Genomic DNA, 17,434 nt, shown 5'->3' with positions numbered 1-17,434 from the left:
CGTAATCTTTGCTTGGGAGGGGGATACCCCCTCACCCTCCCCACTCATGCCCCTTTCTTATTTCATAAGTACATTTCGAGATTTACAAAATTCCGAATATTTCATCAAAGGTGTGCAAAAGAATTGTCACTTCAATTTAAAAAAGATCAAACGCAACTGGTTACATGAGCTAAAGCCAATGCCATCAATGTTTTAATGTAACTTATTTTGTAGCATCCATCTAGGCCAAAATAGTCATGTAGAGCCCTAGGTGTCATCTAATTTACTGGAAATTAATTTTCGAAATTCTTTGTGACAAGACTTGTGGTGAACACACATACTTCTTGAGAGCCTGCAGAAGAGACCTTGGACATGATAATTTATATTTACTGAAAAAGCATACAACATCAACAACTTTGATCTTTCGATTGCTAGACCCAGACGATTCATCCGAAGGGATCTCTAGATCAGACTACTATATAGTCCGGGGAGGGTGTGCAATGCCATTCTGTGTGATGCGTTCCCTAGTCTTGATCGGTTCGTCCCTCCCCCCCCCCCCCCCCCCCCACCTCTTCATCAGGAAGGTCATGCACTCATTTGTGGAGGACAACACGAAGACGAGGTGGCGGCGCGAAGGTCCAAACATTTACAATACAGAGGGGCGCGTGCAGGTGTAATCATCGGGCAGTTCATTGTACAACTGTACTACTTCAAATCGATTGATACGCAGGTTTGTTGGCACACGTCCATCCCTCTATACCGGATAAAATGATACCCGTATACGCTTCCTTGACGAGCTGTTCGGGAGCTATATACTACTACTAGTACTGACAGCATCTGAGCAGTCATGCGGACTGACCCACACGTAGATGGGCTATTGAAAGATCTCGACCTCATTTCTGCCTAGACCGTGGTTTTGGATAACTCCACTGGTATCCTCAAAACAGCTTCTCATTTATTGGGCAAAACGAGCTACCTGTCACCGTTTCTACCCTGATTCCTCCGGAGAAGGAAGTTACTGTTGGTTCTGGTGAGTAACCTGTGTATAAGGCGGTTCATCTGATCAGGGAGGTGACCTCACCTCCCTGATCTGATTAGTCGTCCAAAGGAGGGCAAACCGATGCCCAAATACAAGATGTGGATGGAGTGAAAATTGTACTGGGCGCATCAGTAAAAGTTTGAAGAAAATCTGACTGAGTCGATTAAAAAAAAAAGAATATTCAAAGTTTTGGTACCATCACTAACAAGTTACTAGATCAAGTCTTTAGAGACTTTATTGAAGCCTATTTTGTCATGTAAACTATTTGATGATTTTTTTAAAGGTTGATATATAATTTTTCTTTTTGATTTTGTGTGTTCCTACTCATGTGTCTGTCTTTTCTCATTTCTAAAAAAGCGCTTTAGAGACTTAAATGCAGTTTGCACTCTGCGAAAACTTCATTATTATCATATGGATAAGAAGACTACTACACTTCATGACATCATTGTGGACAACAATGTGAAGAAGATATGAGAAGAATTCCACAAAATTCATCTTTTTTTTTAAATGAAAAGTACACATTCCATCGACTTGTTACTGACACAGACTCAATGTTAAGGGTATATTATTCCCCCAGCTTTCTGAAAGAGGTTACCGCGTAGTTAAGTTGTTTTTTTTTTCAGTATGGTAAAAAAGTGAAAATAATATCATTATGTTGAATTTTCTTTATGTATCCTTTTATTATTGTCCATGACAAAGTCGTGAAGCATTGTAGTTTACTTATCCAGCAGTGACGGCACCAAAACTTTAGATATTGATTAATATTATTTTTCTAATTGGTTGTCAAAGTTTTCCTCAAACTTTCACTTGTGTGTCATACTAATAGTGCTGCTTTCACTAGCACTTAGTTCTTTGAATGTTTGGAAGTCTTGTCTTTGTGATTTTTCTGTCATCACAGAAAGGGTTTTGAGAAATAGGTATTAGTACTATTACACAAAACCGATTTAAACTCGAAATTGTTATGAATTATGTTTTGACTGATTGAAACATCTTTGCAGTACTTTTCTGAAAACAAAATAGTGTGGCAGTGTAAATAAGTCAGTAGGAACTACTCTTTGCAGTAAGTTATGTATTAATGTAGCAAGCATCTTGGTAAAGTAAGCTTTTGAGCAATTGAGAACTGATATCTTTGCATTGCTATCTTTAGAAGTCTGTACATCAATATTTGCTGCTCTATGTCCTAGGAATATGGTGTGAATTACTAGTCTTCCACACATAATGGGTTGTGTGATAGACCATTTTTATGGTCTATATTCAAATTCAGTGCATTCTTTGTTGTGAAAAGATTATCATAACAACCACAAAGTTTGTGAAAGGCTTGCCCCACCTAATGACAACTGGTGAATGCTAAGTGAGTTCCTGCATGGAACAGGTGATTGAAATGGTTCATTACTAGGCAGGAAGAGAAGAAATGTCTAATCTTCTCAATGTATAATCCGGCTCTGGGCTGCTATATTCAGTCATTAAACCTCTTCAGTTTTTGAAATCAATTCAGTTCAATTCAAAAACTCTTGAAAGCTTAAACCTGAAACTGTGGACCCTCCATATTCTAGGGACTTGTTTGTTCACAATCTCAAGGATAATTGCGCTGTCATTCTGTTTGGATAAGTAGATACAAAAAGACAAAATAAACAGCAAATTATGATCTCTAACCCAGTGTGGAAGGTAGTAACAGCTAATGGATCACAGGTATGACAATAGTATTAAATAAGATTGTTGATAAAATTCAGACAAGGTTTATAAATGGCAAATTTCATGCCTCAAAAGCATGGGCCGTCTTCTTGCTGGGTCAAAGTCCAATGAAGAATGAAGAATGTCTTTTAGATAATCATTGCAATCATAACAATAAAGATAATCAAATGAAAAAATAAACATTGAATAAATGATATCAAAACTTTTAATCAGCAGCCAAGCCTTGAAGCTGACAATGAGAAACTTTCAGTTTATTGTTCCTATTTACGTATATGTCACAATACCTGGCTTTGCAAAGAAATATCCTCTACAATCAAGTTTCTTTGATACACCGTCAGTAGCGTGTGATATGTTTATGTAAAGTAATTTTAGATGCCCATATAGAATGGGATTTGCAGGTCTAAATATTGTTTTGTAAAATCAACCTTTAGTTTTCTGTAATGGGTGATTAAATTTTTTTTTTTTTGTAGTTTATAAGCAAAGAGGATTTGGATAGAATTATTGGTATGAATTGGGGAAAATATGATATATTTATGATATTGAGTGTTGTTACAGTTTTGATTTAGCCTTACTGTTTTATTCATGATGCCCTCTTGAATCTCTCTGAAAACTGGAATATCTATTTCTGGGGCAAGCATACATCGGTTATTAGTGCAAATAACTGTTAAAACTTGGCTGTGAAATGCCAAACTCAACTAAAATGGGTTAAGTGATATATGACAATTATTGCAAATGTTTGTTGCATGTGTGAGCTTTAATCATTATCTTAAAACCAACCTTTGGCTTTTGTTCCTCTAAGTTTGTCTCCTAGTCAAATAACACAGCATCTCATTGTTATGGAGACGAGAGAGAGGTTGCCTCCAAAGGAGGAGAAGATGATGGAGAGCAAAGATGGCACAGGAAATGGTGATGTCCATCAAACAGATGATCAAAATGGAAAGGTAGATGTTGAGAATGAATATGAAGTTGCAGTGTTGGTGATGTGAAGAAAACTTTATTATCAGTTTGTTTGTTTGATGTAGGAAATACTTGGACCTAGTATGATTTAGTATGAATTTATAATTATGATAATGATGGTAAAGATGATGGCTGTGATCATATTAATGAATTATCATTGCCTTTATTTTTATTTTTGTTGTTATTGCAAGCATAATTTTTGATGTCTTGTACTGACAGAAAAAGGGATTATTGCAAAATGACATCCATGAGGGAGGGAAGTGGATTGAGGCAATGTGTTCATTTCTTGATGTTTGATCATGTTTGCTCCATTCTGAATGCCACTATCTTTCTTACTTATATGATGCAGTTTAAAACATTCTCTGAAATGAATTCTTTTCAAATTGACTTCAGAATCTGAATTCGAAGTGAAAGAAGGCAAAGAGTAAGTCATGCATTCACAATACATTTGCTGACCAGAGTTTTTCTTGGTCGCATTTCCAACAGGTTAACATGAAAAGACAAGTGAGTCTTGTGAGTGGCATCGCCCTCATTGTTGGAACCATGATAGGTTCAGGCATTTTCGTCTCCCCCAAAGGAGTCCTACGGCAGACAGAGAGTGTTGGGATGAGTCTCGTTATCTGGATGCTTTGTGGAGTTCTCTCTACGATAGGTGAGAGTGTTTGGTCTTCCTGTGAAAATAGGTGGCATAAAGAAAAGACTGTGTAATACACTTAGTAGAGGCTACTATGTAATCCCGTGAGATTTTTGTGCCAAAATTGATTTTTTTTGGCTAACTTTGTCAATTTGGGGGTGCTGAATCCAAAAAACTTTGGTTCCATTTTTTCTGACCACGTCTTCAGCCGCCATTTTGAATTTCAAAATGGCCGCCATAGCAAACTGTATTTTTATCCATATCTCATTAAGTGAGCATTGTAGAAGCTTCAAATTTGGTGCAAAATGCATGGTTGTGATGTCAGACACTCTGGTATATCTTTTTCTGATATTGTGGATTTTTTGATACCATTTGTAGGCTGCCATCTTGAATTTCAAAATGGCCACCATAGCAAACAGTATTTTGAACCATATCTCATACAATGAGCATTGTAGAAGCTTCATATTTGGTGCAAAATGCATCGTTGTGATGTCAGACACTCTGATACATCATTTTCTGATATTGTGGATTGTTTTGATACAATTACTAGGCTGCCATCTTGAAATTCAAAATGGCTGCCGTAGCGTTTTTACGCATATCTCACGTTGCAATTATTGTAGGAGCATCAAATTTTCAGTAATGCACATGCTTGTGGTATCTAACGTTCCAGTACAGCTGTTTCCTATTGTAGCTCTTTAGATAGGCCACCATCTTGAAATTCAAGATGGTGACCAAAGAAAAACATATAAATGTAATACTGTGGTAAGAGCCATAGATGAATTTGCCAAAATTGTCCTAGTTAGACCGAATTCATTTTCAGGTCACGCAGAACGACAGCCATCTCTTAATTCAAAATTGCCGCCATAAATTCAGACTGTAAGGACGAGGTTCCAATGACGTCATCAAGCCATCCTGAGGGGCAAAGACTGCGTAAGGGGGGGGGGGGGGAGGGAGGGGAAGGGTCCCATACCACTTCCCATAAGTGTGGGCAAGCGTGTAAGCGTTACATCCCACATCCCATAATAGCCAAGCGGGTATGTGGTTGGCGTACACGTGATTTGTTTTAACTCTCAGGCAAGACATTATTTGTTGTCATGGAACCTCGTTAATAGTTATTTTTAATCCCAGTCATTATAAAAGCAAGCATTGATGCGATTAAAGGTGAGGTTCAAAAACTTGATACTGCCTCGTGAGAATAAAGACAAACAAGGAAAAGTCTCGCAATGGCAAAAAATGCCATAGTCACCCTACCAGGCATCCCATTCACAGGCGTGTTTGTTGACCACAAGATGAAACAACTCATCAGGGAGCTCATAATTGCTGGATGTATTTCTGGAATAACACGAAATGAATAAGGAATGCCAATGAGTAGATTTTACCTGACTGCCCTTGTGTGGGTCATCCTTAATCATCAAGACTTCCAAGATGCTTACTGATGTACCGCCAATGATTCTAAAACTACAAAGGAGCAATCTGTATAGCTCGGTTCTTTGGCACTTTGGATGCATCAGAATTCCGCAACAATTTAGAACACCATCACACGAGGGCAATCTCAAAAATTGCCACTGCATTGAAACTTATGAATATATATGGTGCTTGGCAATCAGATATCGGAAACGTTCAAGGAGGATATTCTAGAAAGGGATGAAAAAGAAAGTTTTCATGTTCTGTACTAAGAATTTGTATCTGAAAGAATTTAAACCATGAAAAAAAAAACCTGTCTGGGATAATATGAGAAAAGATCTGTCTGGGATAATATGAGAAAGGCCAGACATTCAGCTCTTGCAATTGAAATATACTGTGTAAGATTGAATCAAAAGTCGTAAGCTTAAGAGGGCCACAACCTTCTTATAACGCTTCTACCAGTACAACAATCTGATAGACTTGTCATTATCCAGTCATTACTGGACGATACAATTATCGGAAGTTATATAAGTTCTACTGTTCTAAGTAATTCCACAATCACTCTTCATCTCACAATATTATGGCCTTCTCTTCCATCTGACACAGAACAGGGAAAAAAAGAAACAAAGGGTTCATCAAAGATGCCATGGGAGCTGTCACCTGTCACAACGAGGAAGCTGATATCCTCATTCCATTGCATGTATTAGATGCTACTTCAAGAGCAACAGAGAATTTCAGAGATATTGATGATTATTACATATAGACACTGACATTTTCATTCTCCTAATGGATCTTTACTTTACTTTTGCAACTGCATCGCACGTTGTCTGCTCCATCACTGGAAAAGAAGATGACAAAGTACAATTGACACTGTTGAGAGATTATGTTCTGCAAATTGTTGCGAAAAACAAAGGTCTGCTTGGTCATGCCTTTCATGGCAAAGGCTGAAGTTGAGAATTTGAGGATGTCTCAAAGAGCAGATGGATCAAGGATTCTCTAAGCCTTGAATCATGCAGAATGTGCAATGAGACAGTCCATGCCTTCCATAAGTTGGGCGTAGATGACTTCAACCTGGACAATTTGCTCTCGTAGAATCTTGATACAACACATCCAGAGAACAAACCTTGTAAACCTTCACAACCTAATTTGTGCCTCTACTTCAGGGGAATATAATATGGTACATTGTCGTTATTTCAAGCGGATATACATAAACTGTGCAATTAAATGCTTTGAGCTCCCTACACCAATGGTAGCCACAGAATTCATTATCATGTTCATATGGCAAGAAATGCAAAAGTCATTGTTTCTGGAAGAATTTAGAACCAATGCTCCACTGTGTACAGCCCTATACAAGTGCTGTGACTTCAAAAACGCATGCAGGGAACGAGCCTAGAAGACATTAATTAAGTAAATTTCCGATAAATTTTCGAGTATACCCACACGGCTAATATTGTTTATTTAAACTCCACAACCAAATCGTCTAAATGGGAGCATTTAGTCACTCAGACACAGTTATTTAGGCACTTTTGAAAGTCATTTGCTTTGACACCAGAATCACATGATTTCCCATTCACAAGTTTTGCCCAAATGCAATGCTCTTGAAGGATTGTTTCCCATGGCAGCCATTTTGCATTTCAATGTGGCAGTGTATACCTACAGGAAACAGTCCCGTCTATGCAATGATAATACTATTTATTGAAGTGATTGACTTCCACATATTTGTAGGTCCTACATGAAAGTGCTCCAGCATGCTTGAGTTTGCAGGGTAAAGATCTTACAGCACCAAATATGGGTCGAAATCCACATCTTGAATTTCAAGAGTGGCAGCCAATGCAAATAATCCATTTTTACAGAATGTATGATTATGTGCGTGTATGTTTGTAAAAGAATGTACAATGTACACCTCAATAAACACTGATATGCCTAAAAGTTGCTTGTAACCATAGATATTAGCTGAAAAGCAGCCATTTTGAATGATAAAATGGCAGCCTAAAAAATGATCTGCAATTTTACGGAGGGGATCAAAGTGCATCTGAATGTTCAACATCATGAGCCCGGTTTATGCCCGGAATTTGAACTTTCTGTATTGTTTACAACGTGAAATATTGGTCAAAATATGCATTCTGGTATGGTGGCCATTTTGAATGTCAAGATGGCCACCTACTAGTATAATATCAAAATGGACAGAAAAAGATGTTTCAGAAAGTCTGATAGCATACGCATGCTCTTTGCCCCTAGTTAGAACCGTACACACTGCATACGACTCCAGATATAGGCCCAATTACATATGCTATGGTAGCCATTTTGAATTTCAAGATGGCTGCTAACCAAAATGATCCATCATTTAAAACAGAAATGTATATATTAGCATGTCACATCATGTCACATGTCACTTGTCACATCATAAGCATGCTTTTTGCCTCAAATTTATACTTTCCATAATGCTTACAACCTGAGATACAGGTAAAAACACAGTTAGTTATGGCGGCCATTTTAAATTTCAAGATGGCAGCCCTCAAATTGTATCAAAACACTGTACAATATCAGGAAATGGTGTATCAGAATTTCTGACATCATAAACATGCTTTTTGCATCAAATTTGAACCTTCATTGATGCTCACATTATGAGAACTGGGTCAAAATACAGTTTGCTATGGTGGCCATTTTGAAATTCAAAATGGCGGCTGAAGACGTGGTCGAAAAAAATGGAACCAAAGTTTTTTGGATTCAGCACCCCAAAATTGACAAAGTTAGCTAAAAAAAATCAATTTTGGCATGAAAATCTCACGGGATCCAATATTTCGATATAGCAGACCGTACTAACTGCATTATGTATATATCATTGATTTGCAGTGGTGCAACATTCAGTCGATATGTTATAGTCTAAATTGATATGCCTATATATATATGCTATATATGAAGCAATCAAATTACAGTAGAAGTCAATGTGAATTCTTCAGGGATAAATTCCTTACTGGATATATAGAACTGACTTTGATGTTCTTTAATAGCCGTTCTTTTCTCAGATTCTCTTCTTCACTCTTTACATCCTTAACCATGCAGGACAATATATATTTGTATCAAAGGCAGGACAATTCAAATAAACAAAGATTCTCCAATACTCATAAAGGTGTATTGACAGTGGGCGGATCTTTGTTTGCCCACCCCAGGTCTTTCCCCTCTTCCTTTCTTATTTTTCTTTTATTGTTTGTAAGTTGTTGTGCATGAAGGGATTTGATCTCATAGTTTTTTTTTTTCTGCTGCATGCTAATACTTGCAGAACAGTTCATATTTGCGAAACCCAGAAAAAAGGAGCTAGTTACAGTGAGGTACCAGATCTTTGAAGTCTTACAGTAAGCGAAGATGATAAGAGAAACCTTGTATCTATGGCTGATTCAGTGGTAACTAGAAGAAAAAAATAGGCTGTAAAGTTTAATGGGTCATTAAATGACCCAGATGTAGTCTTGGTAGTGAAACAGTAGTTCTGCAGACTTGTCTGAATTTGTGGTACAGTTAGTTTGATGATGCCAAAGCCTATGACTATTGAGATTGTGTGTATTACCAAAATGTATGGAAAATCTATAAAGCAAAGTTATATGATAGACAAGTTTTGCTGTGAATTAGTGGACAAACATTTTCAACTGGTTTGATCTTTTATTGACTCAGAGCACTGTTGAAGTCATTCATTCATTGAAAGACAAGAAATTGATGAAATATAAGCAATATGGCTCGACAAAAAGATACAAACCCATGCGGTTTTGCTGTACTTATTTGGACTATACTCTATGTAAGTTCACTTTATGATACACATTTCTCCTTTCACTCAACAGAAATAAAAGTGAGGTTCCACAGGCCTACATATGATATTTTCCTCTGATTGCTTCCCAGACTTTCACTTTGGGTTTTAAAGAGAGTGCACTCCAGGGAGAACAAAATTATTTGGAAAGACAAGCAGTAAAACAGTGATACTGATAAGCAGCAGAGTAAAGAAGGCTCATTGAAATTTGAACAGAATTACGTAGAATTGGATAAAGTGATGGAGTGACTTTCATGAAGATTGGAAATGAAAATTCATGTCAAATGATGTACAGTATACCTGCAAAAGTTGATGAATGGTCTCAACTATGACAGTGACCTTATCCTTTTTATTTCATTATAAAGAGATGATGAAACCTGACATTATTGCCCTCCCACCTCCCCCCCCCAAAAAAGGAGTTTTGTTATCATTTCAATTCTTTTGTTTTTAGAAATGAACTTTAGCCTCATAATTTTAAAATGAAATTCCTTACTGACTAAATTTCTTGCAAACTAGAGTATTTTTTTTCTTCAGAATTTCACTGTGCTTTCTTTATGTTATGTTTAGATCCGTGCTTATATGAAATAAGTGATATTCACTCCTTTATGCAAATGAGCTTACATGACTACCTATGTTTGTATGTGAAGGTCACTAATATGTCTTAGAAGGATTCAATTCTACATGCACCAGTGTAATGAAAAGTTGAAATGAAAACGAGACATAATTCATTTTTCAGTATTAAATCTAAACACCCTATTACCTTTTTTTTGTGTCCTGAATACTATTGGTTGATCATGAATATCACATTTGCTGTGAAGTAGAATATTTGCAAATCTTGTTTGTGTTCTGTTGACACCACCCAGTTGATTGTCTGATTTTGTTATTTGATGTATTTTCACTTGCACTAGTGTTTTATCAAAACCCAGAAGTAATGCAATATGCACCTTTAATTCTGCTAGTCAAATGAGTGCCCCCAGACTTTTGATTTACTGAATCACTAGTAGGTGAGATTTTCTGAGTACTTGAATTATGGCAAATATGGATCTCTGTGTTCTTTTTTTTTTGCAATCACTATTAATATGCTCTAATATGCTCTAAGTCCTAAGTGAATGAGAAGAATGGCAAGAAGGCATCACATATATTATTTGTTGGGAGAGATGTCCATGTAAACTTAAATTAATACCTTAACCCCTTGGAGACGAGTCCCCAATGGGTTAAACTGCAAAACCATATACGAGTGCTTGTCTCTCTTTGGGTGGGACCTGTGACACGGGGGGGGGGGGGGGATCCAAATGGCGTCCGTCTGTCCGTCGTCCATCGTCCGTCACAAATGTTAAAGTTTACCTGCAAGACTCTCTTATGATGCATAACTTGGCAACTGTTACAGCAATGGCAGCCACACTTGGGTGACAGAAGCTCTAGGGGTATCTTCATGTTATGGTGTTGTCAGAGGTCATGTGATGATGTCAAAGGTCATATATTAAAGAGTATGTGCAAGACTCTCTTTTCTATGTTAAAGTTTACCTGCAAGACTCTCTTTTGAGAAATAACTTCACATAAGTTGCTTGGATTACAACCTAACTTGGGTCATAGATGCACTAGGGGTACCTTCATGTTATGGTGCCGTTGGAAGTCAAAGGTCACAGACAGGGGTCAGCAAACTTTTCAGGCTCAATGTTATGTTTTTAGGGCGCGTTTTGATTGTGGCTCATAACTTTTGATCCCTATGTCTGTTTGTGACCAAACTTGGACGGTAGATGTCCCTTGGGCAGTTAAAGGTCATCACAAGGTCAAAGGTCACAGAAAGGGGTCAACAAATTTTTAGGGCCCAATGTTAAGTTTTTATGGCGCATTTCGATTATGGCTCATTACTAGTACTTTTGATCCCTTTGTCCGTTTGTGACCAAACTTGGATGGTAAATGTCCCTTAGGGTGTTGAAGGTCACCACAAGGTCAAAGGTCATAAGCAGGTCAATTAACTTCTGGGAGTTATAAAAGATATTAATTCCTTGTACGCGAATGGGCGAGACACAATTTGGCGATTGCCTTGTCTTGATTATGTTTTACACATCTGTAGGGAGCAATACAACTAGTTTTTGTTTTAGGACCGACTCATTACATGAATATAAACAGTCTTGTAATCATGAAGGAATTATTTTCAATGGCAGGTGCCTTGTGCTATGCAGAGCTAGGCACGCTCATCCCCAAGTCTGGGGGTGAGTACTCCTACCTTCTGGACACATTTGGTTCTCCCTTTGCGTTTCTGTTCGCCTGGGTCTCCACTTTGCTCGTCCGACCCTCTTCTGTAGCCATCATTAGTCTCAGCTTTGCTGAGTACGTGGTGGTCCCTTTCTTTGATGGAGAGTGTGGACCCCCGCAGGCAACCATTAAATTAGTTGGTGCAGTTTGTGTCAGTAAGTTCACACTTCTTGTACAAGTTGCATTTGACAATTTCATGTCACATTCATAAGGCCAATACATTTGATTGAAGCTTTCATGAAAATCATGCATTGGGGCAATTCCGCGGTTAGTAACGTTACATTTGAACAAATTTAGATATTTGTTTTTACTACTAAATTACCATTTATTCATTTCAAGCCAAAATTATGTCAAAAACATGTTCATCATTCCCAGGTTTATGAAACAGAAAAGAATGAATACAATCCAAGAAATAATAGCATTGCTATGGCAACTTAAAGGGCTGGTTAGTAACGTTACGAAAAAAGGACATGACAAAAAAATCAATGTCTTGTAACGAAAAGTGTGCAAAAATTCAAGTTACTTCAAACAAAGTGTTGCATTTATTTCAATTATTGCATCATGACAAATGTTCACACAATGTTTTTTAGCAGTGCGACCAGTAATTTCTTAGCTAGACCCCCAAAAGCACGGTTAGTAACGTTACGGTTAGTAACGTTACATTTGTCCGGAGTAATTCCGCAGGTCATTTCACCCTTTTGTAATTGACAAAATGTCACATGACTTCTGGAGTATTTAAATGTATTTATCTTTTACCCTTTAGCAAAACTTTGAGGAAAAAATTTCAAAGGAACCCACTGTAATTTGCATTTAAGTGAATTTCAGCATCCCCAGTCCCACATGTACATTTCAAATGATGGTTTTAGATCTCGCGAAATCAATCAATACAAAAGATAAAATCTACTGAATTTGAAAGACCTTAATGATTGGTGAACATCCATGACATTAGTTGATACCTAGATTAAAGAGTAAGATAAAGAGGCACATTTCTTTTATCCATGTCATGTCCACCTAACTGCGGAATTGCCCATTGACGCATCATGGCTGCATTAGGAGCAGTTCCCTCTTTTTTTTTCTCCCTCTGTATATTACTTTACTGTGTTGCTTTTTGAAGCAGAGCCCTAATGCTACTGTGATAGTAGTCTTGAAGTCTTCTCTTTATGCTTGTTATGGAGTTTGTGTCATTTTCACAATACTATTCAAACCTGTAATGTGGTTCATAGCAACTCTTTTTGCATTGATGAATGATTGAGATAAAATTTACTGGCACTTTGGGTACTGTGTGTGTGTCCTCACGATGTTGGGTATGTTACATTTTTTCCTTCTTCATTTAGGCTCATCACAGATGCAAGTCTCATTTCTATCTGATTAACAATTAACTTCAAATACCAAATGAAATCTCATGTACTAACTGAGGCAGATTGAAGTGTTCCTAGATCAAAAACAAAAAAAAATCTGTCATGCTGCTGGACATGGTCATGCATATTGTGTATACTAATCACATGTTATACTCTGTCCAATCCCATTCCTGTACAAGATCTCATATGACTGCTGAAGGTAAGAGTAAATTCCCTGCTGTGCAATGATGTTTGCATATTTGATACCATCGCCATCATCCTCTCTTTACCCCTCCTTCCCATCATGCACCATGCAAACATGGCAGGATGCCTGTGCTATGCGGAACTGGGCACTATGATCCCAAAGTCCGGCGCGGAGTATGTCTACCTCAAAGAGGGCCTCCACCCTGTCTGTGGCTTTTTGTTTTCATATGTATCCACCATCATTCTCAAGCCAGTTCAGGTTTCGGCCATTGCTTTCAGCTTTGGTCTATACACTACTCAGCCATTCTTTGATGTCGAATGTGGAGCTCCCAACGTGCTTGTAAAACTTACAGCTATCCTGGCAATATGTGAGTGAACTGATAAAGAAGACTGCAAACAGACCAAGTAAGACACAAAGCTATATAAATACTTGCTATAGAATTTATAAGAATAAAAAACAAAAACAAAAAACAAGCAAAGCAAAACAAAACAAAGCAATGAATGTAATCTCAGAGAATAAGTAACAGATGAAGGTATGTTTTGCACAAAATGCTTCATTTTCAAGATAAAAGGAAAGTAATTATTGGCTTGTCTACATTATATCATTGCAGGTATTATTTTGATTTTAGTTCAAACTATTGTGTGATTATCGATGCTGTTGAAGAACGTGAAAAGGAATGTAAAGGAAAAGGAATGATATTTTTCAAGATTTTAAGAATAGGGCAATGAGTATGACTCATGATAGATTATTTATTAAAGCTCAACATTTAAGTTGGCTAAGGTGTTTGTTACATGGCAACAAGAACTAGAGTTGATAAGGATTCTATAGGTCATTGGGGTAAGATATACTGTAGTATCATTTGTGGCATTGAATTATGCTTAATTTCTAAAGTGAAGTAGAATATTGCACAATTTTCTTTGGAAATTCTGCAACAGTGGAAAATGTAGAGAGTGTTGGAATGTATAGGGAGTATGTATAAACACAATCATATCTAATAATCTATTGACATATTTGATATAAGTTCAATCAAATTAAATTAAAGTTTATGTGTTGAAACGATTGTTTGTTTGTTTTAAAAATAGATTTACTGAGAGTATTGATATTTCTAATGCAATAAAGATGATTTAAAAAAACTCTATCTGCTGCATTTCAAAATGGGGATATGTTGGCAACCCTGAACACTTGATATAGGATTAATTATTTTAGGCCAAAAAAAAAAATTAATGCACTATTAACAATTGAGATTGTGATTTTTTTAAAGGTTTTTGAAGAGTAAAGATAGTTAGAATGTCAGGAATTGTAATCTTTAAGTATGTCCATATATTCATTGATTAGCTTTTTGTTGTTTTTGTTAGTATTTCAGGTTTTGATGTGAGCAGGAAACCATAGGAATTGAGGATGGGGAGGGAATACATAATGAGATAAGAGTTTGTAATAGATTGAAGCAGGGAGAGGGAAGATGTAGAGGGAGCTAGAGGTTAGGGAGAATAAGGGGTTTTTTTTTGGTCACTTTTTTATTGTATGTATTTCATTCAATCTTTTACCTTGATGTGCTTGTTATATATTCATCAATTCTCCTGAATTATTTGGTTGATTTATGTGCCACAATGGATATGAAAAGTCTGGCTTATTACTGTTAGTGAATATTCAAATTGGAAGAAGCTCATTCATTTTTCTATATTCATATAGAGATTTCGTGAAATAAAACATTTTCTGGAAAATTATCATATTTAATATGCATATGATGTGCATGTAAAATGCCTGCTGCTTTAAAGAATACTGCTTATAAATGTATATCACAACTTCTTTTTTTTTTCATATAAAAGCTTCCTATTGACTCCTCAGAAGCATTTAAGCAGTCTCTGCCAGGCTGAAGCTCAATGACAATGCATTACTTCATGCAAACTATGTAATATGGGGGAATATAATTTCATATGGTAGCACAGACACCTGGTATAGTCACCACTGTGTATAGCATATGTGATGACATAGCGAGTCTATATACCTACTGTCTGTACGTAGATGTAGTTGATGCTTTGCTATAGTCATTATAGTGGACCTGATGATTTAAAAGTGATAGCAATTAACAAATGCATATCTTTAAAGTGCACAAACAAGCGAGAGTCGCAAATAAAATTTATATATTTGATAATTTCCCTAAGTGCCATAAGCAATCATTATCATTTCTATTTTATTTTACACGGATATCATATCCTTTCTGTCATAAAAAAAGACATTCTAAGTAGACAAAATTTATGTTGAGATGTTTTCTTTTTATACGCTCATCCATGTACAAGCGCATCAGTCTTTACATCATGTCAAAATATCAATCTTTTTCATTACCAACATCAGCTGAAGACATTTCTTGATTTGTGATGATGTGCAAGTTTTGATATTTATGCATGTGTGTGTGTGTTTTGTGTGTGTTTGCATTTTGATATTTACCCTTGTGCAGAAAACACTCAAAATCAGTAGAGTTTTTTTTTTTTCATTCAGTATTTATTGGTAAAAAGCAAATGCCATTTACAGCAAAGAATAAAAAAAAAATCAATCGAATTACAGAATCACATAATAAAAAAGTGCAGCAAAACAAAGTGGATACTTAAAATATCACATAACAAATATGACAAAAATACCTAGTAGAAAAAGTATACAGTTCAAATTAAATGTCAAACCTCCATTTTTGAAAATGAATTCCAAGTTTGCCTTTCTTTTTAGAAATTCTATATTTTATTTCTTTATTATTATTTAAGTAAGCCTGGAAAGATACCAAAGTAGGGGTTTTATTCTGGAATTTACAGACATATATGAAATACTTTACAGATAAAAAAATATATGATATTTAAGAGTCTCCATAGAGACCAAACATTTTCTCAAAATTAGAAAAGATATAATTTTTCTTTTCCTTGTGATTTATAATATTTATTATCTTTTGCCATAAAGGTAATATATGGGGGCATAAAATAAACAAATGTAAAAAAGTTGCAGGCAATTTATTACAAAAGAAACATAATGGTGAATCTTTTCTCTTGATTTTGAATAAAAATTCATTTAAGGCTATTGCCCTATAAAACAGTTACAAAAAAGGATCGTAATCGAGTATCAATGGTGCTTGTCAAATTTCTCATAAGGATTCAAAAACAGTAGAGTTAGAGTTGAGATGGATATTATTCAGTGTGAAAACAAATGAAGCCTCTGATTTCTGACATTTAAGCCTTTCATCTTTGGAATCAGATACTAGTAGATAAAGATAGCAGTCAGTTTATTTTAAATATGTGTTAACCAGTCAGAAAATGAATTGTTACTCTCAAACTGTGTCACCGATCATTTTAAACAACTTTACACTCACAGAGAGACACATGGTATGTATGTTTTGATGCATAGAGAGTTCAGTCTTTTGGACCAGGTTCAGTATCTACAGTCTCTCTGGTTCCCATCACAGATTATCTTGTATTGCTTGTGAACTTCTTCAGATCTATTCAATTTATCCAATGTACATGTATAACAATAAACAGGGATAATTGCTATCAACCTGTAGTAGGCCTTGAGTACAAAGGTATTCTTGTTAGCTTTATATGAATGGGTCCAAGATCCTTTACTCTTGGCACTTTAAAAAAAAATCTCTTATCTGATTTCATCCCTCATATCTGATGTGCAGTACTCATAGTGTTTATCAACTGTGCCAGTGTGAAGTGGGCAACAAATGTGCAGAATGTCTTCACTGCAGCCAAACTTCTGGCCTTGGCAATCATTATCGTCGTTGGATTCATAGAACTTGGAAAAGGTAGGTACAACTGCAGTAAACTAGAAATAGGTACACTTTGTGCATAACAGCTTTTTCATGCTTAGGCCAACTTAGATTTAAACATCACAGACAGACAACCATACAGACAGACACACACACAAGTGCACACACACTAAGGATCTCGGACAAGACATCATGGTAGATTTTACATGTTATGAAAGCAAAGTGCAAACAAACCTGCCAACTTGGTTCACAACATGCATTGGTATTGATTCACATGACGGCATGGTGTTAGGTAATTGTTTCCATACTGTAATGTAACTGGAATTTTTCCAGTCTTATCAGGCTATTGGTGAGCTTTTCAGTTATATGTTTACAATGCTTTCT

The 17,434-nt window shown here is 36.3% G+C and overlaps 1 protein-coding gene across 1 annotated transcript in view; it reads left to right on the top strand.

Moving 5' to 3' along the window:
• The first annotated feature begins 988 nt into the window (after positions 1 to 988).
• Positions 989 to 17,434, top strand: part of LOC139729788 (b(0,+)-type amino acid transporter 1-like) — a 39,086-nt gene continuing 22,640 nt past the window's right edge. The window contains exons 1-5 of the mRNA XM_071640720.1: positions 989 to 1,009; positions 3,510 to 3,651; positions 4,154 to 4,319; positions 11,670 to 11,915; positions 16,961 to 17,086. Of these exons, the coding sequence (XP_071496821.1) occupies positions 3,547 to 3,651; positions 4,154 to 4,319; positions 11,670 to 11,915; positions 16,961 to 17,086 (643 nt within the window). The 5' untranslated portion in view covers positions 989 to 1,009; positions 3,510 to 3,546. The remainder of the gene's footprint in view (positions 1,010 to 3,509; positions 3,652 to 4,153; positions 4,320 to 11,669; positions 11,916 to 16,960; positions 17,087 to 17,434) is intronic.

This window comes from Diadema antillarum, unplaced genomic scaffold (assembly GCF_040938485.1).
Source record: "Diadema antillarum isolate AM-2024a unplaced genomic scaffold, OU_Dant_1.0 seq00000263_RagTag, whole genome shotgun sequence".
In the NCBI taxonomy this organism is placed as follows: domain Eukaryota; kingdom Metazoa; phylum Echinodermata; class Echinoidea; order Diadematoida; family Diadematidae; genus Diadema; species Diadema antillarum.
This window is presented reverse-complemented; position numbering and strand designations above follow the sequence as displayed.